General features: G+C 55.3%; 6 protein-coding genes across 6 annotated transcripts; 4 read left to right on the top strand and 2 right to left on the bottom strand.

The window, feature by feature from the left end:
• Nucleotides 1-13: 13 nt before the first annotated feature.
• Nucleotides 14-740, bottom strand: PHACADRAFT_264131 (uncharacterized protein). The gene has a single exon (XM_007400905.1). It carries the CDS (start codon nt 567-569, stop codon nt 333-335), a length of 237 nt encoding a protein of 78 aa, XP_007400967.1. The 5' UTR covers nt 570-740; the 3' UTR covers nt 14-332.
• A 414-nt stretch (nt 741-1154) lies between these two features.
• On the bottom strand, nt 1155-2590 carry PHACADRAFT_264129 (uncharacterized protein). The gene is made up of 6 exons (XM_007400904.1): nt 2457-2590; nt 2363-2396; nt 2195-2299; nt 2049-2141; nt 1887-1995; nt 1155-1831 (listed from the first exon to the last, which is right to left on the bottom strand). Exons 1-6 carry the CDS (start codon nt 2559-2561, stop codon nt 1225-1227), a joined length of 1053 nt encoding a protein of 350 aa, XP_007400966.1. The 5' UTR covers nt 2562-2590; the 3' UTR covers nt 1155-1224.
• A 1226-nt stretch (nt 2591-3816) lies between these two features.
• Nucleotides 3817-7394, top strand: PHACADRAFT_264124 (uncharacterized protein). The gene is made up of 13 exons (XM_007400903.1): nt 3817-3952; nt 4007-4070; nt 4126-4179; nt 4232-4321; nt 4374-4605; nt 4660-4716; nt 4770-5054; nt 5105-5233; nt 5284-5339; nt 5392-5924; nt 5979-6558; nt 6608-6964; nt 7017-7394. Exons 3-11 carry the CDS (start codon nt 4174-4176, stop codon nt 6160-6162), a joined length of 1572 nt encoding a protein of 523 aa, XP_007400965.1. The 5' UTR covers nt 3817-3952; nt 4007-4070; nt 4126-4173; the 3' UTR covers nt 6163-6558; nt 6608-6964; nt 7017-7394.
• Nucleotides 7395-7711: 317 nt separating this feature from the next.
• On the top strand, nt 7712-8705 carry PHACADRAFT_264123 (uncharacterized protein). The gene has a single exon (XM_007400902.1). The coding sequence runs from the start codon at nt 7745-7747 to the stop codon at nt 8624-8626; it is 882 nt and encodes a 293-aa protein (XP_007400964.1). The 5' UTR covers nt 7712-7744; the 3' UTR covers nt 8627-8705.
• Nucleotides 8706-10241: 1536 nt separating this feature from the next.
• Nucleotides 10242-10793, top strand: PHACADRAFT_264119 (uncharacterized protein; the record flags this gene model as incomplete). Its single annotated transcript, XM_007400901.1, has 1 exon — nt 10242-10793. A coding segment is annotated over exon 1 (193 nt), but the record flags the coding sequence as incomplete, so codon positions are not given.
• Nucleotides 10794-14614: 3821 nt separating this feature from the next.
• On the top strand, nt 14615-17066 carry PHACADRAFT_264116 (uncharacterized protein; the record flags this gene model as incomplete). Its single annotated transcript, XM_007400900.1, has 8 exons — nt 14615-15081; nt 15130-15154; nt 15204-15360; nt 15409-15585; nt 15635-15722; nt 15775-16579; nt 16632-16828; nt 16884-17066. Exons 1-8 carry the CDS (start codon nt 14761-14763, stop codon nt 17061-17063), a joined length of 1950 nt encoding a protein of 649 aa, XP_007400962.1. The 5' UTR covers nt 14615-14760.
• Between the last annotated feature and the right edge of the window lie 691 nt (nt 17067-17757).

Genomic DNA, 17757 nt, shown 5'->3' with positions numbered 1-17757 from the left:
TCGCGATTAATATTGAGCGCTTCACATACGGGCGTAGGAGAGGGTGTAGCGAGGGTGCTCGATGAACTACCGGTCTTCGAGGAGCTGCTGGACGAGGACGTGGAGGACGACGAGGGCGACGAAGATGACGAAGACAACGACGAGCTGCTTGAGGACGTCGCGGACGGGGAGGGCGTGGCAGTCGTAGCAGTCGTGGAACTGGTGCTCTGAGCATGGGTCGTAGCAGGAGCTTGGCTGGAGGCCGCAGAAGTAGCCGGCGGGGAAGCTGGGCCCGGTGCGACCGCGGCAGCTACCAATACTGCGTCAGTACAGTTCTGCAGGGTCGACACGGTCTAACACGGGCATAGCACACGTCCGTGCCTCGTGCAAGCGCGTAGCGACGTCAAAGTCCACTCACGAGCAGAAGTTGCAGCAGGAGTATTAGCAGGCGGATTAGCAGGGGGATCGGTAGGTGCCGGAGTGTTCGTAGGCTCGTTTACCGGGGTAATAGTAAACAGCTGCGTAGGGCTGAACCGGGCCTTGAGGCGGCGATGCATGCCCCGTGCGTGAACTTCGAGATCTTCGAGCATTTTTGGTCTATGCTGGTATTTCGAACGAATGGCGAAAAAAAAGAGTGTAATTTTCCCGAAGGAAACGAGCAAGATTGCTCAGGGAGACACAGAAGAGACCGAGAGAGAATAACGAACGCAAGAAAGTGCTCGAGGAGCTCGACGTCGAAGTGCAGGAATTTCCTCTACATTTCGTGTGACAACTACGTTATTTTGGGAGATATTTCCTAACTCGGACACTCGTTACACCGATGCTAAGTCTCAAGTTCGGAGATGTTCCTGGTTGTCATGAAAACCAGCTGCAACGCTTGAGCGTCACGGTCTCGACTCCCACGGACCGTTGGGACTTGCATGCTGTTATTGTTCATCTACACATGGTTGAGCGGGAAAGGAAGACAGAGGGACATGTTGGGTCCATGCGACTACCACACACTAAGGACGATCTATAGAACTTCCAAAGAGGAATTAACGAGAGTTTAAGCTTTACAGTAAAGACTTCCCTTCAGGCTGGGAATTACCTGACTGCCGGTAGCCTCTTCAAATATCAGTCATATAACAAGTAGAAAAATGTCATTCCCCTTGTACTACTCAGAAGATTCATACGGGTCGTTAGATCTATCACTGTACTATCTAGACAAAATCTCGTTATATGCTGGCTATGTCAATCCATTACCATCTATTCTTCCCAAAATCCTTCCCAAGGATTCATCTTTGCGTCCTGGAGGGCAGCGGTTCGGACGATGTCCTGCCCTTGTACAAGTCTAAGCTCGCGTCCCTTCATCCTGCGAGTCTTCCGCTCGGGCTCCTTCTGGTCCAGCTCCTCGTCCGTCGGCAGACGGTCCTCCTCGGGCAGTGTCGTGGCATACTCGTCCGTCAACTTGAGTATCGCATGTGTTTTTCCGAGCGCCTGCGAGACGGCGTGCGCCAGATGGCTCCCGGGCGTCGAGCCGTGTGACGAGCGGAAGTGAGCGAGGACGAGGGCGGAGAAGAGGTCGCCGACGCCGGAGAAGTAGCCTGGAATCCACGGAACGTGGCGCGTGTGCACTGCGGACGGCTGCGGGCCCTTCGTCGTGTCCGTGGCAGACGACGCGATGCACAGTAGGTATTCCGTGTTTGTGTCTGTACCTGCTGGCGGACGGTTCTGCGATGGTAGGCCCTCCAGGAGCCATGGTTTCAGCGGGATGGAGCTGATGACGACATTAGGGACCTGGTACCGTTCATGCAGGATCTTGAGCGCACGGCGTAAGGAGGGGACGTCAGTCATCTGCACATCCGTCAGGACCCTAGACCCGCGTCAGGACCAGCAAAAAGTGGAGCGAGAGGCCAAGTTCCGCTTACTCTACTTCGAACCAGTTCGGTGTAATTATAGTCGAAAGCGGGAGCATGGCTCTGTAGATTGGTATCACATCGGGCGAAACGTAAAGCTTCCCAGAGTCCCCGAGTACAGCTACACCTTGCAATCAAAAAGCCACTCAGATGACGTAGCAGAGCAGAACGCACGGTCGAGCAAGTAAATGATCTCTGGGTTATTCTCCGTGAGCTTCTGAGCGAGCGAAAGTACCACTGACAAGGCTTCGCTGCCGGGTATGTAACCTAGAAAAATTGCTCAGTACCGGCTGCCAATTCAGATCCGGAGCGCGATCTACCTGTTAATAGTCGTTCAGGCTGCAGCAGGTGATTCTTCTCCATGTTCTCGAGGACATTCCCGAGCTCTGCGGCGGTAGCACGCGACCCGCCGAAGCGACCATAGCCTGTCGATTGGCCCGCGAGTCAGCGACGAGCTGCGTATGGCCACGTATCGAACAGCGACTTGCCAGTGTGATTCGAAAAATTGACGGTATTCACGACCTATGAAAGGAAAGTGTCAGTCTCCGAGTGCGTGTGACCTATGGTGCAGTGTAGACTGACATCAACGTCATACCCCAAGCACTGCAGTGGGAACACCGCAGCCTTGCCACCGACATAACCAAAGGCGACGTGAGACTGAATGCTAAGGATGCGACCTTTCAACATCGCTCTGCAGAATTGCGAGTAAGACTTCGCGCACGAGTCCTATGCATGCAAGAGGATCGGTGATAGATCTAAATCACTGACTCAAACCGATTTCCAAGCGCGCGTCCTGATTGGCTGGCGATCGAGTCTGATCGCACATTTTTATTGGCGAATTTCTTGGGATGAGCGCAGTGGGTGGTGACAGTGCAAGGCAGCAACAGCGTACGCCTAGTGAGACGTTGTGAAAAACTTTGGACCAGGATCCGCTCAGGTCAGGGAATCTAGAGTGGTACGCTTTGAGCACCCTGACCCGTGCTTTCAAAGCTTTCCATACGACACTGAGTTCCAGGATAGTGCGGGGATGGGGACTCGCGTAACATCAACGGATGACTTCTCAGTGCGCGCGCTGATCAGGTGTTGCTCGACGTTCCACACCCCACTCATGTTACCTTTGGTAGTATAGCACTGGGAAATCCCTATATGGCCTCTCACATGACATCCTTACTCGGCTGAGCCGAACCTGCTTACATGAATGCGCACAAATCATGGCGTAGTGGCTTGCTAAAGGTGAAGGATTCTCGGAAGCCGACAGACAAGTTGCCCGTAGAAGTCCCGCAGCGGACACGGTATTCGTCAGCCATGGCAAGGCAAAACCTCCAACCGGACACGTCTAACTCCACAGCTACCGCAAAAAGCAAACAGCTAAACCTGATATGCCAAATCTCACACCCAGGCAAATACGGGTGGTGGAGGTCGTGGTCCTATCACGGCCACCGCGTCGGGCAAATCGCCATAAAAGGTACACCTCGCGTCAAACGATGAGCGCCCCGCAGAGAGCGAGGCAGAAGCTCTCGACGGACCTGCTGAACAGAGCTCCAGCCTTCCCACCATTATCTCAGCTGACGGCGCCGCTATGTCGTAATCCGTATCTCGCCTGGCATGGGCAGGTTCACTGCGAAATCTGCTACCAGAACTAGCAACTGCGGCATGTAGTGCTCGTTCGTCCCGCTTCTAGGCTCCTTAGGGTGTACCCTCGCTTTATGCTAGCTGTCTTCCTCGCCGGACGTTACGAAGCGGTGCCTAATATTCATCACCGATCGAAAGTTTCCGGGGCTGGCTTCCGATCGCTAGATGGAAGTGGTGCCGCTAGCTGTATTCAGATGACCCCTTGAGCCTTCCGATCTTTTGCAGGGTTAAGTGCAACATCGTGCATGCCGTATATATAAGAATGATGCTCCCTGAAACTTCAGCATCGTCCTTCACCTGCACCTCTCTTACTCGTTATTCATGACCATTCCACCCGCAAAGGAGAGCACCGTCGATGTGTTGGTCATTGGTGCTGGGCCATCGGGGCTGATGGCAGCCCATGGCTTGGCTCGTGCTGGAGTAAATGTTAGGGTCATAGACCAGAGGTATGAGTCTTTCGCGTATCATTAGGCTTGGTTCGATAACAGGAACGTCTGTAGACCATCAAAGGTTGCGGCAGGTCAGGCTGATGGTATACAGCCACGTACCATCGAGGTCCTACAGGTACGCCCGTGTCATGTCTTCACGAGACAAATGTCTTATGCTCCTGGATGCGCAGAGTTATGGCCTCGCCGAGCGGCTGCTGCGAGAGGGCAATCAAATGCACATGGCCGTGAGTCACTGTTATCTAGTCGCACAGCTATCATGTTACTGAGATTTTGTAGGCATTTTACAACCCAAGTCCTGACGGCGGTATCATGCGCACGGGACGAGCAGCAGATGTCACTGCTCCCACAGCTCGCTATCCCTTTGAGGTGTGCTGCATACCCTCTGTACGCCGCAGCCCATTTCAACTTCTCTTTGCAGGTCACCCTCCATCAGGGAGCAATCGAAAACATCTTCTTGGACTCTATGGCATCCATGGGTGTCCAGGTAGAGCGTCCGATCGTTCCCACATCAATACAACTCTCTGCGGACAAGGCGGAGTTGAAAGATCCTCACAGCTATCCGGCGAAGGTCGTGCTAAAGCACCTGGCACCTGAGGAAGGGCATCCGGATACAGAGGTGGTCAATGCGAAGTTCGTGATCGGAGCAGATGGTGATTCAATCCCTGCAACGCCCCGCGATTTTGCTGAACACGATTCAATCACAGGTGCACATTCATGGGTCCGCAAATCGTTCGACATTTCCATGGAGGGCGAACAGACAAGTACGTCATAATGAGTTTATTCGATGGAGGGCTCAATTGACGCTCCATTTCAGACTACATCTGGGGTGTAGTGGACATTGTCCCTGAAACCGACTTCCCGGACGTGCGCAATCGCTGCGCGATCCACTCTACGAATGGCTCGTGTATGATCGTCCCACGCGAAGGCGACAAGATCCGGCTCTACCTGCAGCTGACAGACAGCGACGTGATCAGCCCAGAGACGGGACGCGTCGACAAGAACAGGATGGGCCCCGAGAAGCTGATGCAGGTCGCAAAGAAGACGTTCTATCCATACACTATGCATGCGGACAAGTTCGATTGGTGGACGATCTATATCAGTGAGTCTATCAGGCCCAAACCAGGAACGTCAGACGTTGACGTTCTGCAGTTGGACAGCGTGTCGCGAGCCAGTTCTCAGTGAACGAGCGGATATTCATCGCGGGCGATGCTTGCCATACACACTCGCCTAAGGCTGGCCAGGGCATGAACGCGAGTATGAATGACACGCACAACCTCAGTAAGACCTTCCCCGCCCTTTGCCGTCCTCCGTGCTGACGATGCTCCTAGTATGGAAGCTGAGCCATGTGTTGCGCGGATGGGCAGACATGTCTCTGCTCAAGACAGTGCGTGCATATCATTTTCTGCCACAGGACACCCTAGCTAACTGCAGAACAGTACGAGTTCGAGCGACGCAGGTACGCCCAGGACCTGATCGCCTTCGACCGCAAATTCTCGGCGCTCTTCTCGGACAAGCCGCGCACGTCGGAGAACGAGGGCGGCGTGAGCCACGAGGAGTTTCTGCAGGCCTTCCAGACGTTCGGCGCATTCACGTCGGGCATCGGCATTCACTACGCGCCCTCGGCGGTTGTGAACACGACACACCAGGCGCATGCGCCCGCGCTCGTCATCGGCCAGCGCATGCTCCCGCACGTCTTCGTCCGCACGGCGGACGGCCGCCCGTTCGAGGTCCAGGACCTCCTTCCTGCGGACACGCGTTTCAAGGTGCTTGTCTTCGCAGGCGACACAAGCGACGCGGCGCAGCTCGCGCGCGTCCGCCGCCTTGCGGAGGACATCGAGGGCGGTTTCTACCGGCGCTTCGGCGGGCAGGACCCGAGCAAGGTGTTTGATGTGCTCGCACTGTGCTCGGCGAGCAAGGAGAAGGTGAACTACACAGACCTGCCGTCGGTGTTCAGGGCACACTGGTCGAAGTGAGTATCTTTGTCGTTCTGTGCACCACAAAGGGACTGACGGTGTATCTGCAGGGTGCTGGTCGATGACACCGACATGTTCTCTCGCATAGGAGGCGGGGGCTACGATGCGTACGGCATTGACAAACAGAAGGGTGCGGTGGTTGTCGTTCGGCCAGACGGCTACATCGGCGTCGTTGCGCCCTACGAGAGCATCAAGGACGTTGACGACTACTTTGCGGGGTTCATGAAAGCATAAAGGACTTGAATATAATGTGCTGTCATTAGGCTATCTGTTGTATACATATGTCCGTGTAATATATGCTATCGGGGAACGCACAGATGCTTAGCATGATGAAGCAGAAGGCCCCGCTGTCCCGCAGCTCTGTTCCAACTCCTCTTCCTCCTTCTTCAGCCTGTTCAGCGTAGCTTCGAGCATCTTTTGGCGTCGTTCTTCCATAGAATCTACTGCAGCCCTCGAAGATGCTCCCCCGAGAATGTAGCCGCCTCCGCCTCCCAGGATCTGTGCATCTCTCTCCAGTTCTGAAGATGGAGTGTAGGCGCCGCTCGTATCGTAGAGCTGGTGTGCCCCGGCTGTCGCTGCACGCTCGAACTCGGCTACCTCGCGGTTCAACTGAGAGTTGAGTTCCTTGAACTAGAGAACGGTCAGAGTCGTGATAGACAGTCATGCGCATGGAACATACGTTGTTGTCATGATCGCCCCAAACGTTGTGCGCAAGCTCGTGACAGAGCACCTTCCGCACCTCCTTGTACGTCCTGAATCCTTCGTAGTCGTCCGTCCGTAGCCGCAGCTTGATCGCTTGGCCTCCATTGACATTCAGGCCCAGCAGATGCGGATGCTCGTGCGGTGCCAGCTCGGTCAGCGTCCCGACGGCGAACTGGTGCTTCTGCATGACATGGCGGATCGCAGGGTCTTCGGCGAGGCGGGTAAGCAGTTTTGTTGCAGAGTCGGGGTTCGGGAGGTGCGGTAATGGGACAATCTCGTGAAAGCGGAATTGAACGGACGACAACGACGATGGTGACGGGCCAGTGGATCGTAGCTGTAAAAATGTCAGGGCTGTCGCGGGCACACGGCTCGACGGGTTTGCGCACCTTTGCCTGCGGCTTCAGTGCCCTTTCCTTCATGATGCTTTCTTTTCTCTGATGTTCACTCTCCACCTGCTTCATCTCGCCTAGCTCTTCCGCTGTGGACCCCAACATCTGAGCTTTCAGCCCACTCTTAAGCCCAGCCTCCGCGATAGTTTCGTCGCTCCTGAGCGAGGGCTTCTTGCCCTTGTACACGAGTTTCTGGTTTGCCTTTGGAACGTTTGTCAGTTCCTCTAAACGAGTTTGAAGAGCATCTATGGGTGTATCCGGGGATAACGACAGCGTATAGGTCTTTCCGCGGTGCGAGACAGTGAAATCAAGGGTGCCGGTAGCCATGTTGATTGTGATGGTATAGTTACAAGTATAATGTGCGCGTAAGCAGCTAGAAATACAGTCAGGCAAGAGAAACACAGTCGAATGTCGTGGATGCCAGTAAAACCTCAGTCCTGACCGAGTGCTGGCTGAATAAGTCGGGCGCTCCTTGAATTAGACGCTTTATTACTACCCATGGCGTAACCCTAACCCGAAATAGTCGGCAGGATCCTTGTGCCGACATACGACAAGAACCGGAGTTTGTCGTAAAAAGAAATTACAAGTCAATGTGCAAAGTGGGAAAGCAAGGCTCGGCGATGAGCAAATGGCTTTGTGGCGTTAGACCCTAACCTCACTATTGTCTCAATCGCCGCTCAGTATGAAACGCGCTTTGTCCCGCTTCACCACCACGCCAGCGTACCATGGCGTCCAAGTCATCCCGGCCTCCGCCCGAATACGTTCTTAAGATAGGACCATATCACCTGGAAGAGCTTGAACGCAGGGGCGTGTCGAGGACGGAGATATGCATACGGCTGTTCATTCCGACCTTCTTCGTATGGGCCATAGTCCAACGCTGGGCGGTCCTTGGTATCCTCCCCAAAATCATACTCGCAGCCCTACTCGCACCGTACTATCTTATCGCTATCCCGACCTGTCTGCTCGCTGTGATCTTCCCCGACTGTCCGTACAGAACCACTGAGGCCGCCATTCTCCACGACCTATTTCATCTCTTGGTCGACCTACTCGCGCCTTACAGCCCTCTGTTTTCGTCCCTTCAAAAGTCTGTTTTGACGTGGAGTGCAAGGATGAAGGAAATTGAGGGGGATGGGTCACTCGTCGTCCCTGTTTTACGGGAAGTAGCGCGTATCTCGACAAAAGAGGAGTTGGTGACCGAGATCAGGAATGCAGCAAGGACTATTCGCCCCGTGCACGCCATCGTCCTTCTCCACAACCTCGTCATCGATTACTCTGGACTGCCCGACGACTTCGCTGCGTTCCCCTGGACCACAAAGAAGTCCACTGTCGACATCCAGCCGAGGCTATCAGCCCTCTCGCCTCTGGTGGCGCAGACACTCGTCCGAATGGGGTTAGACATTGTGCGGAACGAGCTGAAGTCGGACGCGCCAGAGAGCGCACTGCCGTGGCCGTGGGACGCGCCGGCCGCCGTCGCCCTCCGCTGTGCCAAGACGCTCTTGCAGGCGGCGAAGCTTGACTCCACCACGAGAGAGGCGCTGCGTGTGGAGATGCGAGCGATTGTGGCGACTTGCTGGATCCGGGACAGCGGCGACGCCGATTTGCTGTGAGAAGTTGATGTCTGGTCTCATTTGTGGCAGGGCTGTCAGGTATGTGCCACCATTTAGCCCAAGTGTCGTCCGGGTGTTCGGAATGAGTGATTGATTGGATGTCCGTATCGTCTCCCTAGATTCATCCATTTTGATGCATGTATATCACAAGCTTCTCGGTAAGCCGAATTCTCCGGTGCGTTACCGCAAATTCTTGATACATACAATGCCCATTAGGCTACTTCTCTTCTGGCTGTCAGACACACTCCTATACATTAAGTTATAATCCTGTACTTCAATACAAGAAGCTACAGAATGCAGAGTCAGGAGCTTATAATAGTAGACGCAGACCACCGCAGTGTCATCAGTTGTGACCGCTCCCAGGCCCCAACCTCCATTACATCGCCGTCGCCATGACTCTGTGTGAGAATCAGTTACATCTACAAGCTCAGCATCGTGCGTTGTACGAAGAGCCCCCTTGTACCCCTATTCGACAGCCGAAGTGCCGTAGCCTTGATCTGTCTCTGCTAATGTCATATCAGCGTCGAGAGAGCATAACGACCTGCATGTATGCGTCAGAACCTGTCACGAGCGTGGATTATCCACTCGCCTTAGTGCCCGTTGGAGTACAGTAAAGGCCTTTAAGCGGCGCTCCGCGCTTCATCTGTTCCACCGCTCTTGTTTCGTGCGCCAGCAACCTCTCCACCGCCCGTCTGCTCGCCACCCGACACTCCATCTTTCGCGCATTCTTCGCTCAGTCCAGCTGAGCTACGTTGCAACGATGCGGCTGCTCCCGCCTCAAGTGCACGCACCGCAGCTGCCAAGCCTTGCAGGTACCGTTCTTTGCTTTCGTCCTTGCAAAGCAACCACTCGACAAACTGTTCCTTGGTCAACGTGACCTTTGAGCCGTCGGAGCTATACTGCACTGGCGAAGCGGCCTGCTCTTTGAGGCTCCTGAGACTGCAACCGGTAGATCCAGCACCGCTCCAAGAAAAGATGATCTCGTGCCTCTGAGATATGCGCGAGAGAGCTTGTGCCAGTGGATGTTGTTCATCTAATATCAGGCGTAAGAGACCTCCGAAGATGTCGTCTCGGCAGCGGACGTGGAAGGGAGGGGAGGGGAGGGCAGCTCTGACGAGTTTAGATAGGGCGAGGTTTACGCCTTCCCAGTCGACAAGCGAAGCGGCATCGGCGGCGTTCCAGGTCCCGGTAAAGCTGATGGCGACGTGGCTAATGTACGGCGTACCGTCATTGAGATATGAAAGGTAGGCATGGACCCCGATCTCGCCAGGTCCCTGCTGCAGATCATTCACCATTGCGGAATACTCGTAGCCCATATCTGCATGGCATTGAGTGAAGGTCTCTGATAGGTTGACTATGTCACGTACGGCGAGAGTCATGAAAATGACGATAAACTGTTAATAACCGCATCCCATGCACGCCGCCCCCGGGTGTGTGCTCCAGCAAGCCAAGTAGGTACGCCACAGCCAGTGCCCTGGCACGCTCCATGTGCAGATCGCATGTGGCATAGAGAAGGTTGGCGAGCTTGCAGTAACTGGGAAAGTATGCTATCTCAGGTTTGCCGTCGACCGTGATGCTCATGAGCGACTGCCGGTCTTCCCGTTTAAAATTTCGGCGCGTGTACGTGTCGATATCATCTGTGACAAAGGTCACATTTTCCAGAGTGACAACCACCGGCATAAGGTGTCGAATACAGCGCACTAGATCTTTGAACGAACGAAGCTGCACATGGTGAAGGAATAGTTGAGGCTTATTGCGGAACGTTGACATTGGTAGACTCCTGGGCAAGGATAGGAAAGGAAGGGACTGGCTTCTCGTAAGGGTCGGGGACGCTCCGTTTTCCGAAGGCCCACTGGTTATCGCGCTAATACTGACCGTCTCTGGCAGACAATCACCGCATAGAGCGAGAAAATGGTATTTTTCCGGAGCGCAGTGCATGGTCTGCGCGTCCCCGACAAGTTTGAGGGTTTTCAGACAGTCCTTTACGCTGGGTATTCCGGGGACGCCGTCGGTACGCAGGAAGAGTATGAGCCGCGTGACATCCTCCGCGCTCTTCAAAGTGAGGGCCCCGAACAGACCAGGCCTTATGAGCCGTGCCCAGTGACTACAGGTCGACGCGTAAGCAGCGAGACCTTCCTTGCTGTCCGGGAAGAAGATCCGATGGTCGTGTTCGGGGGCAAGTTGAACGATGCGATGGATAATTTCCGATGGGAAACCTTCTAATGTGGTACACGTCATCAGTATCGTACAAGGTGATATTAATCTGAGACGTTTTTAGTCGCTGTCCGGTCTGGCGGACGTGAAGGCTGCTGGGGCAAAGCGAAGACAAGATGGGTGCACAAGAAGCGCTTCCCACGGATCGTCACGACGGTGTGATTAGGTTACGGCATTGTCCGAACGTCCGGCCGCGGGTGCTGGCTATGCAAGGCGGGAGCTCGCTGGCTCAGTTCGCCCGTGAGTCAGCTGCGATTGCCCGCCACTGCGAAACGGTGTGCTCACCGCTTCATCGCACGCGCTCTCGGACCGGTACTAGCGGACACAAGGCAAGCGTCGCAGGCTGGTTACAACAAAAATAGGCCGCACTGCTCGGCCAGTTGTTACCTGCGCAAGCTCGCCTATCGCGCTTCAACAGAACGAACGCAAGCGGCGCACCAACAGGCGCTTGAATTTCAGTGTGGCGCCTGTGGCGCCTCGAGGGCTCCGCTCATTCGGCTTCCCCGTACGAGCAGGTTTCGCACACTCGCAACGAACACGCGCAAATATTTGAAAGTTGTTAAATGCTTGGCATCACAGGTTATATTGTACACTAAACCCCGTGTAGTGGAATTGTTCGGAATTCATGTATTGAAATCAGGGACACTCCAACCGATGGCACCGCTTGCGATTGTCGCTGTATCGTGAGTTGAAGCGCGCACGGACCACGCGCTTCGCTTGTCGCAATGGGTATCTGCCGCTACTGCCCTGAGGTCTCGTAGAATTCCGTATCAATGGTGTGCCATCTTACCTGACTTGCTCAGGCGATGCTGACTTAGACGCCTGTACAGCAGACCTTCAGAACACCACTGCCCCTCCTGTGGCTCACCGGACGCATGTTAGTGCTCTAGCCACAGCTAGGAGCGGCCTCTGGCACCCGCGACGCCGCCGCGATCGTCCGCTCGGCGGCGGCATTTGCTCTATTTTCCGCCGGGACCTATGCCAAGGAGGCCTCATTGCTATGAGATACCCGTAACGACTCGTCGCACCGATCTCCTGCGAGTACACTCGGATTTCTTGCTTAATGAGCACGCTGGTTACATGGGCATGCTCGCGCACTCAATGGGCTATCGCCGAGGTCGTCAAACTTTGTCCACCTTGCGGTGAACCGGTGCCGCAGACTCCGAGTGGCGATCGTAAGGAGTGACAGGTCCTATGGGAACCTGAGAAGCCCGGGTGCGTCGGGCGCGTCTGTCGCAGCCGCCGTGCCAACCGTTTCCCGCGACGCCTGAAGCCACGCAGTAAGAACCTGCAGAATAAAATCATTTGTGAAAACGCATCAGAAAGAGCGTGAGAGGAGTGTAACAGGGTGGTCAGGAGAGTGACGCCCTTCTCTGCTCCCATTGATATCCGCCGCCGTGAGGTTGGTACCTCCAGGCTACATATGGGCGCATACCCGGAGCAGAAGCCGCTCAGATATTCTATCAGGATTAAACTAGTGCACCGAGTTGGGGAACGCACGTCTTCTTTCGCGATGCCGTACGCGAAGAAACACGAAGAAGCGCAGTCTAGTGAAATTCGGAGCTTGAGAGATCAGGTCCCAGCTCGTAAGGCCCGTGCCCATGACATGCCCCCGGAGAAAGTTGATGGCTGACTAGTTGAGAAAGTGGAGACAGTGCTCATTCCTGCCTGAAATTGGGGCTTAAATTAGGACCATCTAAGGCGAGAGGGCCTACCGGCGGGGCCCGCCATTTTAACGTGGAGGATTTCCTTTCCTGTTGAGGCGAGTGAGGACTTAGCGCATATAAGTTAAGAATAGGTGTATGGTGTAAATAGAACTCACATGGGCGGGCTAGATGTGTGATAAGAGTCGTCGCCTGTCTACGGTTAGTAAGAGTGTAGGACGGCGCGGAGCACGAGGGAAAACGTACAGAATCAGTAAGTAGCGGCCAGAGCCAGCGAATGAACGCCAGCATGCCCTCAAAGTCCAGAAACTCGCGGCTCCGCCGGGCGATGGCGGAGACCGCAACGGACAAAGCCGCTCTACATGCGGGTGATATACGGTCATAACAACTACCACAAGCATACTAGCTAATTGGCAATGGTGTCACTATATCAGGATCATGGCCGGCTTATGTCCCTTCGACATGTACTCTTATCCTGCACGAATGATTAGCACGCATTTAACTTATGTCATGCAATGCACATCGAGCGGCTCGCCGAGCCGAGGCCACTGTAGACGCTCAAAATGCTATGGGCGTGGCGTATGTAGTCCACGCCGGTCCAGGGACAAGACCCGCACCGCTGCAGCGCACCCCGTGCGCCGGGATCTACATATACACGTCAGAACACAGGGTGAGCTCAGGAAATCCACTCGCCCAGGGCATCGTCTTGAACCTGCAGCACATGATGAGCCCAGCGACGACGCCGTCTAATGCCGCAAGAGCGACGCCGAACCCTGCGGCGACGTCCTCAAATCCTGCAGCGACGCCATCAAACCCCGCTGCGGCGACGCCGAGAAGCCCCGGGGCCGCGTCAGCAGCAGACGACGATGACGAAGACGTTTACCTCGACGGCAACAATGCAGGCTACACCCAATATTGTTGTATTGTAATGTAAAAGGCCTGCAAGGTCTACGAGGTACGCCCGACACAACTCTTCATACTCGTGGGCCGTCTGACATACTCGTAATCTCCAGGTCCGCGTCCCGAGCCCTAGACATTAATCATCACGGAAACTCGCCCTGCCAACTAGAGGCATGAGCATAGAACTCGAATAATTCGGGCAGGGATGGGACGTGTGTGTCTGGACGTTTGGATCGTAGTACTTGAGGGTGCGGATTTGTATAAGCAGAGGGGTGTCGGCAAAGATTGGAAGCTATAATATTTTTAATATTCTCCATTCGTCTGTGCGACGTCACAAGGACTCGACACATAAGAATCCGGCATATCCAAGGCCTGTGCCCTCCATTCACATCACTTCCCGCTTCTCTTGAGGCTTTATATCGCGCTTCGGCTCAGCCGTCATTGTCGCCGTCCATTCCGTCATCCTACGAGGCAAAGCTTTGGCGAAAATTCGCTTCTTCAGGGCTGCGAGATGCGCGTTGTACAGCCTCGAGCCTGAGTGAAGACTTCGACATAAGAAGAGAAGAGAGAGCCAGCACAGGTGTCGCACATGGTGCATGAAGGACCCCCTCAGCATACGATCGAGATACCTATAAAACGTGGGGTGAGCTTATGCGACACCGCAAGGGAAACAGTGGCGTTGTGGGGTGTCGGAGGCTGGATATATGCGCGTATATTGGCGATCTAAGCAAGCTATGTTCCGCTGAGTCTAAGGGCTGACGACCCATGGCTCAATGGTTAACGCGGGCTGTGTTCCACGCTGTGCGGCATCGGTGAGTGCACAAGCTCAAACAGTTGCATATGCGGACACACCACTGCGTTCAACCCTACAACATGCATCGAGTACCCGGCTGCGGTACGTTATTCGATGCCGGAAGCAAGACCCAGACGAAGAACCACGCTGAATGGAGAGTAGCGGCTTGCGGGTCAATGTGCGTGCGATTGGCAGTTGAGCATACAATACGGCCGCTGACAACATATATGTAGTCTAGTCCATAGTTCCGGCCGACGTCGCGGAGAGCAGGATGGACGCGGTGGACTGAGCCACTCGGGCAGCGGCGAGACAGCGCCCAGAATTCACGTGTTCGCGTCGAGCCCGGCAAATCGTTCGTTGGCCGACTCTGAGTTCGCGCTGCTGGCTGGCTCTCCGTCCCAACATCGACCGATGCGGCAACCTCGCTGAGCGGCGGAACGGACGAGGATCAACGGTATAAGAACCGAGCACCCTCCTGAAGGTGTCCGCGGGCTCTCATGTTTTTCTCCCTCAACTCACGCGCCGTACCCTTGCGAACGCTGTCCTCTGTCACTCGTCGAACGATGACCAACAACCTGCACAGACCGGCAAACTGGAAAGAGCTCGCACCGGCACCCCACCCTGGTCCTACATTCGCCGCACAATCTTCGCTGCCAAAGCTGCCCGTGCCAGAGCTTCCCGACACGTTGGCGAAGCTCAAGGAGAGCCTCAGGCCTCTCGCGCGAGATGAGAAAGAGTGGGAGAAGGTTTCGCGGCGCATCGACGAATTTGGCCAGAAACCGGGACCACAGTTACAGGAGATGTTGCTACAGCGGGCCCGGGAAAAGCAGCATTGGCTGGAAGAATGGTGGGACGATCTGGCGTACTTGGGTTACCGGGATTCGGTGAGTGCATCTGTGTTCGTCTTGGAATGCAGCTGACCAGCCGCCCAGGTCGTCGTAAACGTGTCTTACTACTGTAAGCTGCCTTTAAACCCAATGAGGATGTTGCTCATGCCTGTACGTAGATGGCTTCAACGACCATCCTGCACACCTTCCGCAGAAACCTATAAATCGCGCAGCACATCTCGTTCGCGCCACGATGCTTTTCCGCCAGCAGTTTAAGCTCGGACAAGTCAAGCCAGAAGCGACCAAAGAAGGTCCGATTTGCATGGACACTTGGAGGTCAGACACACACGCTCTGCTCGGTTCAGTCTTCTAAGCGAGAGACAGGTGGATGTTTGATTGCTGTCGCATACCCGGGAAAGAGGGACTAGACTGGAGTGCCTCGTATGCAAAGCCTGGTGACGACGGCACCTCCGGCCACATCGTAGTGTTCCGCAAGGGCCGAGTATGGAGACTTGACCCATGGCAGAATGGACGGTTGTTAAGCATCGAAGAACTAGAACAGTGAGTACGCCAAGAATAATACAACAACACATCTTCATCCACTCTATAGGCAGCTGAAGAAAATTGTCGACGGCACAGAGAAAGAATACCCGTCAGTCAGTGTCCTATCTGTCTCGAACCGTGATGTCTGGGCAAAGGTGCGTCTGATGCGTCTGCAGTGTCGGCGCGACGCTGAGCATTGTATTGTAGGACTATGCGACTTTAATCGAGATCCCGCACAATGCGCATATCGTTGAAACAATCCAATCCTCAGCCTTTGTCCTCTCTCTCGATGACGATCAGCCGGACAATATTCATGACTTCAGCAGAGCCTTGTGGCACGGTGGCATACGGAAGACACTTCACAATCACGCGTATCTCGGGCTGCGTAACCGCTGGGTAGACAAGCCTGTGCAGTTCATCGTGTATGACAATGGCAAAGCGGGCCTCATGGGCGAGCATTCGGTCATGGACGGCACGCCGACCGTCGCGCTTTGCGATGCCGCGCTCGACATGATCGCAGACCCCAACTTCGACCAAGGCAAGCCGGGCACGGCGCCGCCAGCCCCGCCACAGCCGCTCGACTGGAAGCTGCACGAGGGCCTCACGCGCGCCGTCGTCAGCGCGAATGCGCGGGCGCGGATCCTGATCAAGAACCAGATGCTCAAGGTGGTGCAAACGCCGTACGGGAAGGCGCAGATCAAGCGTTTCGGCGTGAGCCCCGACTCTTGGGCGCAGATGGTCGTGCAGCTGGCGTACCGGCGGCTGCTCGCGCGCTCGGCCAAGAAGCGCGTGGGCGGAACGTACGAGGCTGCGACGACCCGGCGCTTCTTCAAAGGTCGCACGGAGGCGATCCGCGTCGTCACGACCGAGAGCGACGCGTGGGTCGCGAGCATGGACGACCCGGACGTCAGCAGGGAGAAGAGGAAGGAGCTCTTCCAGGCTGCGGTGCAGAAGCATGTCGGACTTGCCAAAGAGGCCGGTAGCGCGCGCGGCGTCGATCGACACATGCTGGGTACGTTGTCTTGCCCTGCCATTACGGGGTTGTCAGCTGAATGTCTTCCTAGGCCTGAAGCTCCTCAACGAAGAGCTCCGTAAACAGGCTAAGGGAAATCCTGAGTTGCAGGACGATCCGGAACACAAGCTACATCGCCACATAGTCCACACGCTCTTCGACGATCCGGTTTACAAGCGCTCGAGCTACTGGGTGCTCAGCACGTCTGCAATCTACTCGAAGCACTTTGGGCCGTATGGCTGGGGAGAGGTACGTGCTCCACCCAACGGCGCCGTGTCATCTGCTAATCGATCTATTCTTGTAGGTTGTTCCAGATGGCTTTGGCGTCGCGTACATGACCGGCTTTGACGACTACCTGCAATACACGATCACCTCCCGAACCGCTTCCTCTCACAGAGCATTCTGCCAGGAGATTCAGAAGGCGGCCACGGAGCTGTACGATCTGTACTCTGAGACACCTTTGATACCCAAGGCGAGTTTGTAATCTGGCACATCGCCGCTATTGTTATGATCGAAGAGTTGCAAAGCGATCGCGGATGACTCGGAGTGGCATTACCGCCAGCTCTGCAAAGTGCGAAGCGCGGAACACGGTGGGTCCACCTGTGACGTTTATTAGGCGTGTCGCACAGCGCACTGTCGATCTCACAAAAGCGCGTGCCTGAATCTTCTGTTGTTCTTGACCCGTCCGCAGACGGTGCGGGACGGTATGCCCGAAAGTCTTCTTCCGGCAAAACCGCTGAGGACACACTTTCCACAAGGTTCGCTTGCCCCCGCAGGACTGGCCCGCGGATATGTACTTCCATGAACGCGGTGTTCTAGCCGAACACTGCAGAGAACAATAACGCATGTTTTGTTTAGGGCCATCTGCAATCGCCGTGGCTGTAGCTCATTGCACGCTAGGCCCCGATAGGGGTAGCGTCCTGTTGTCGGAGCTGCGTCAAAGCCAAAGTGTACTCGAACGTTGCTTCATTGAGTGGACGAGAAGGCCTACGGCTCGGGGTATAAATACCCCCCACGAGACGGCGGTAGGTCTTCATCACGCACAAACACCTCGAGCGACCTGATTCACTTCGCATCTTGCAACCGCACATCAGAAATGGACGCCTACACCACCATCATCGTCGCCCCCGTCGTCCCCGAGCAGTCGGAGGTGCCCCTCAACATGGAGAGCGGCTCCG

This window comes from Phanerochaete carnosa, assembly GCF_000300595.1.
Source record: "Phanerochaete carnosa HHB-10118-sp unplaced genomic scaffold PHACAscaffold_11, whole genome shotgun sequence".
NCBI lineage: Eukaryota > Fungi > Basidiomycota > Agaricomycetes > Polyporales > Phanerochaetaceae > Phanerochaete > Phanerochaete carnosa.
Note: the sequence above shows the minus strand (reverse complement) of the source record. Positions and strands in the feature narration are given on the sequence as shown.

What these genes read in the sequence shown, in the direction of transcription:
- PHACADRAFT_264124 (XM_007400903.1), top strand. An exon ending in GTTCGTGATCGGAGCAGATG is followed by an intron (nt 4,606 to 4,659) that starts GTGATTCAATCC and finishes ATTCAATCACAG; the next exon opens with GTGCACATTCATGGGTCCGC. An exon ending in CATGGAGGGCGAACAGACAA is followed by an intron (nt 4,717 to 4,769) that starts GTACGTCATAAT and finishes GCTCCATTTCAG; the next exon opens with ACTACATCTGGGGTGTAGTG.
- PHACADRAFT_264131 (XM_007400905.1), bottom strand. Translation starts at nt 569, where the DNA reads ATGCTCGAAGATCTCGAAGTTCACGCACGGGGCATGCATCGCCGCCTC.
- PHACADRAFT_264123 (XM_007400902.1), top strand. Translation starts at nt 7,745, where the DNA reads ATGGCGTCCAAGTCATCCCGGCCTCCGCCCGAATACGTTCTTAAGATA.
- PHACADRAFT_264129 (XM_007400904.1), bottom strand. Translation starts at nt 2,561, where the DNA reads ATGTTGAAAGGTCGCATCCTTAGCATTCAGTCTCACGTCGCCTTTGGT. An exon ending in GATCATTTACTTGCTCGACC is followed by an intron (nt 1,996 to 2,048) that starts GTGCGTTCTGCT and finishes TGCAAGGTGTAG; the next exon opens with CTGTACTCGGGGACTCTGGG. An exon ending in CCGAACTGGTTCGAAGTAGA is followed by an intron (nt 1,832 to 1,886) that starts GTAAGCGGAACT and finishes ACGCGGGTCTAG; the next exon opens with GGTCCTGACGGATGTGCAGA.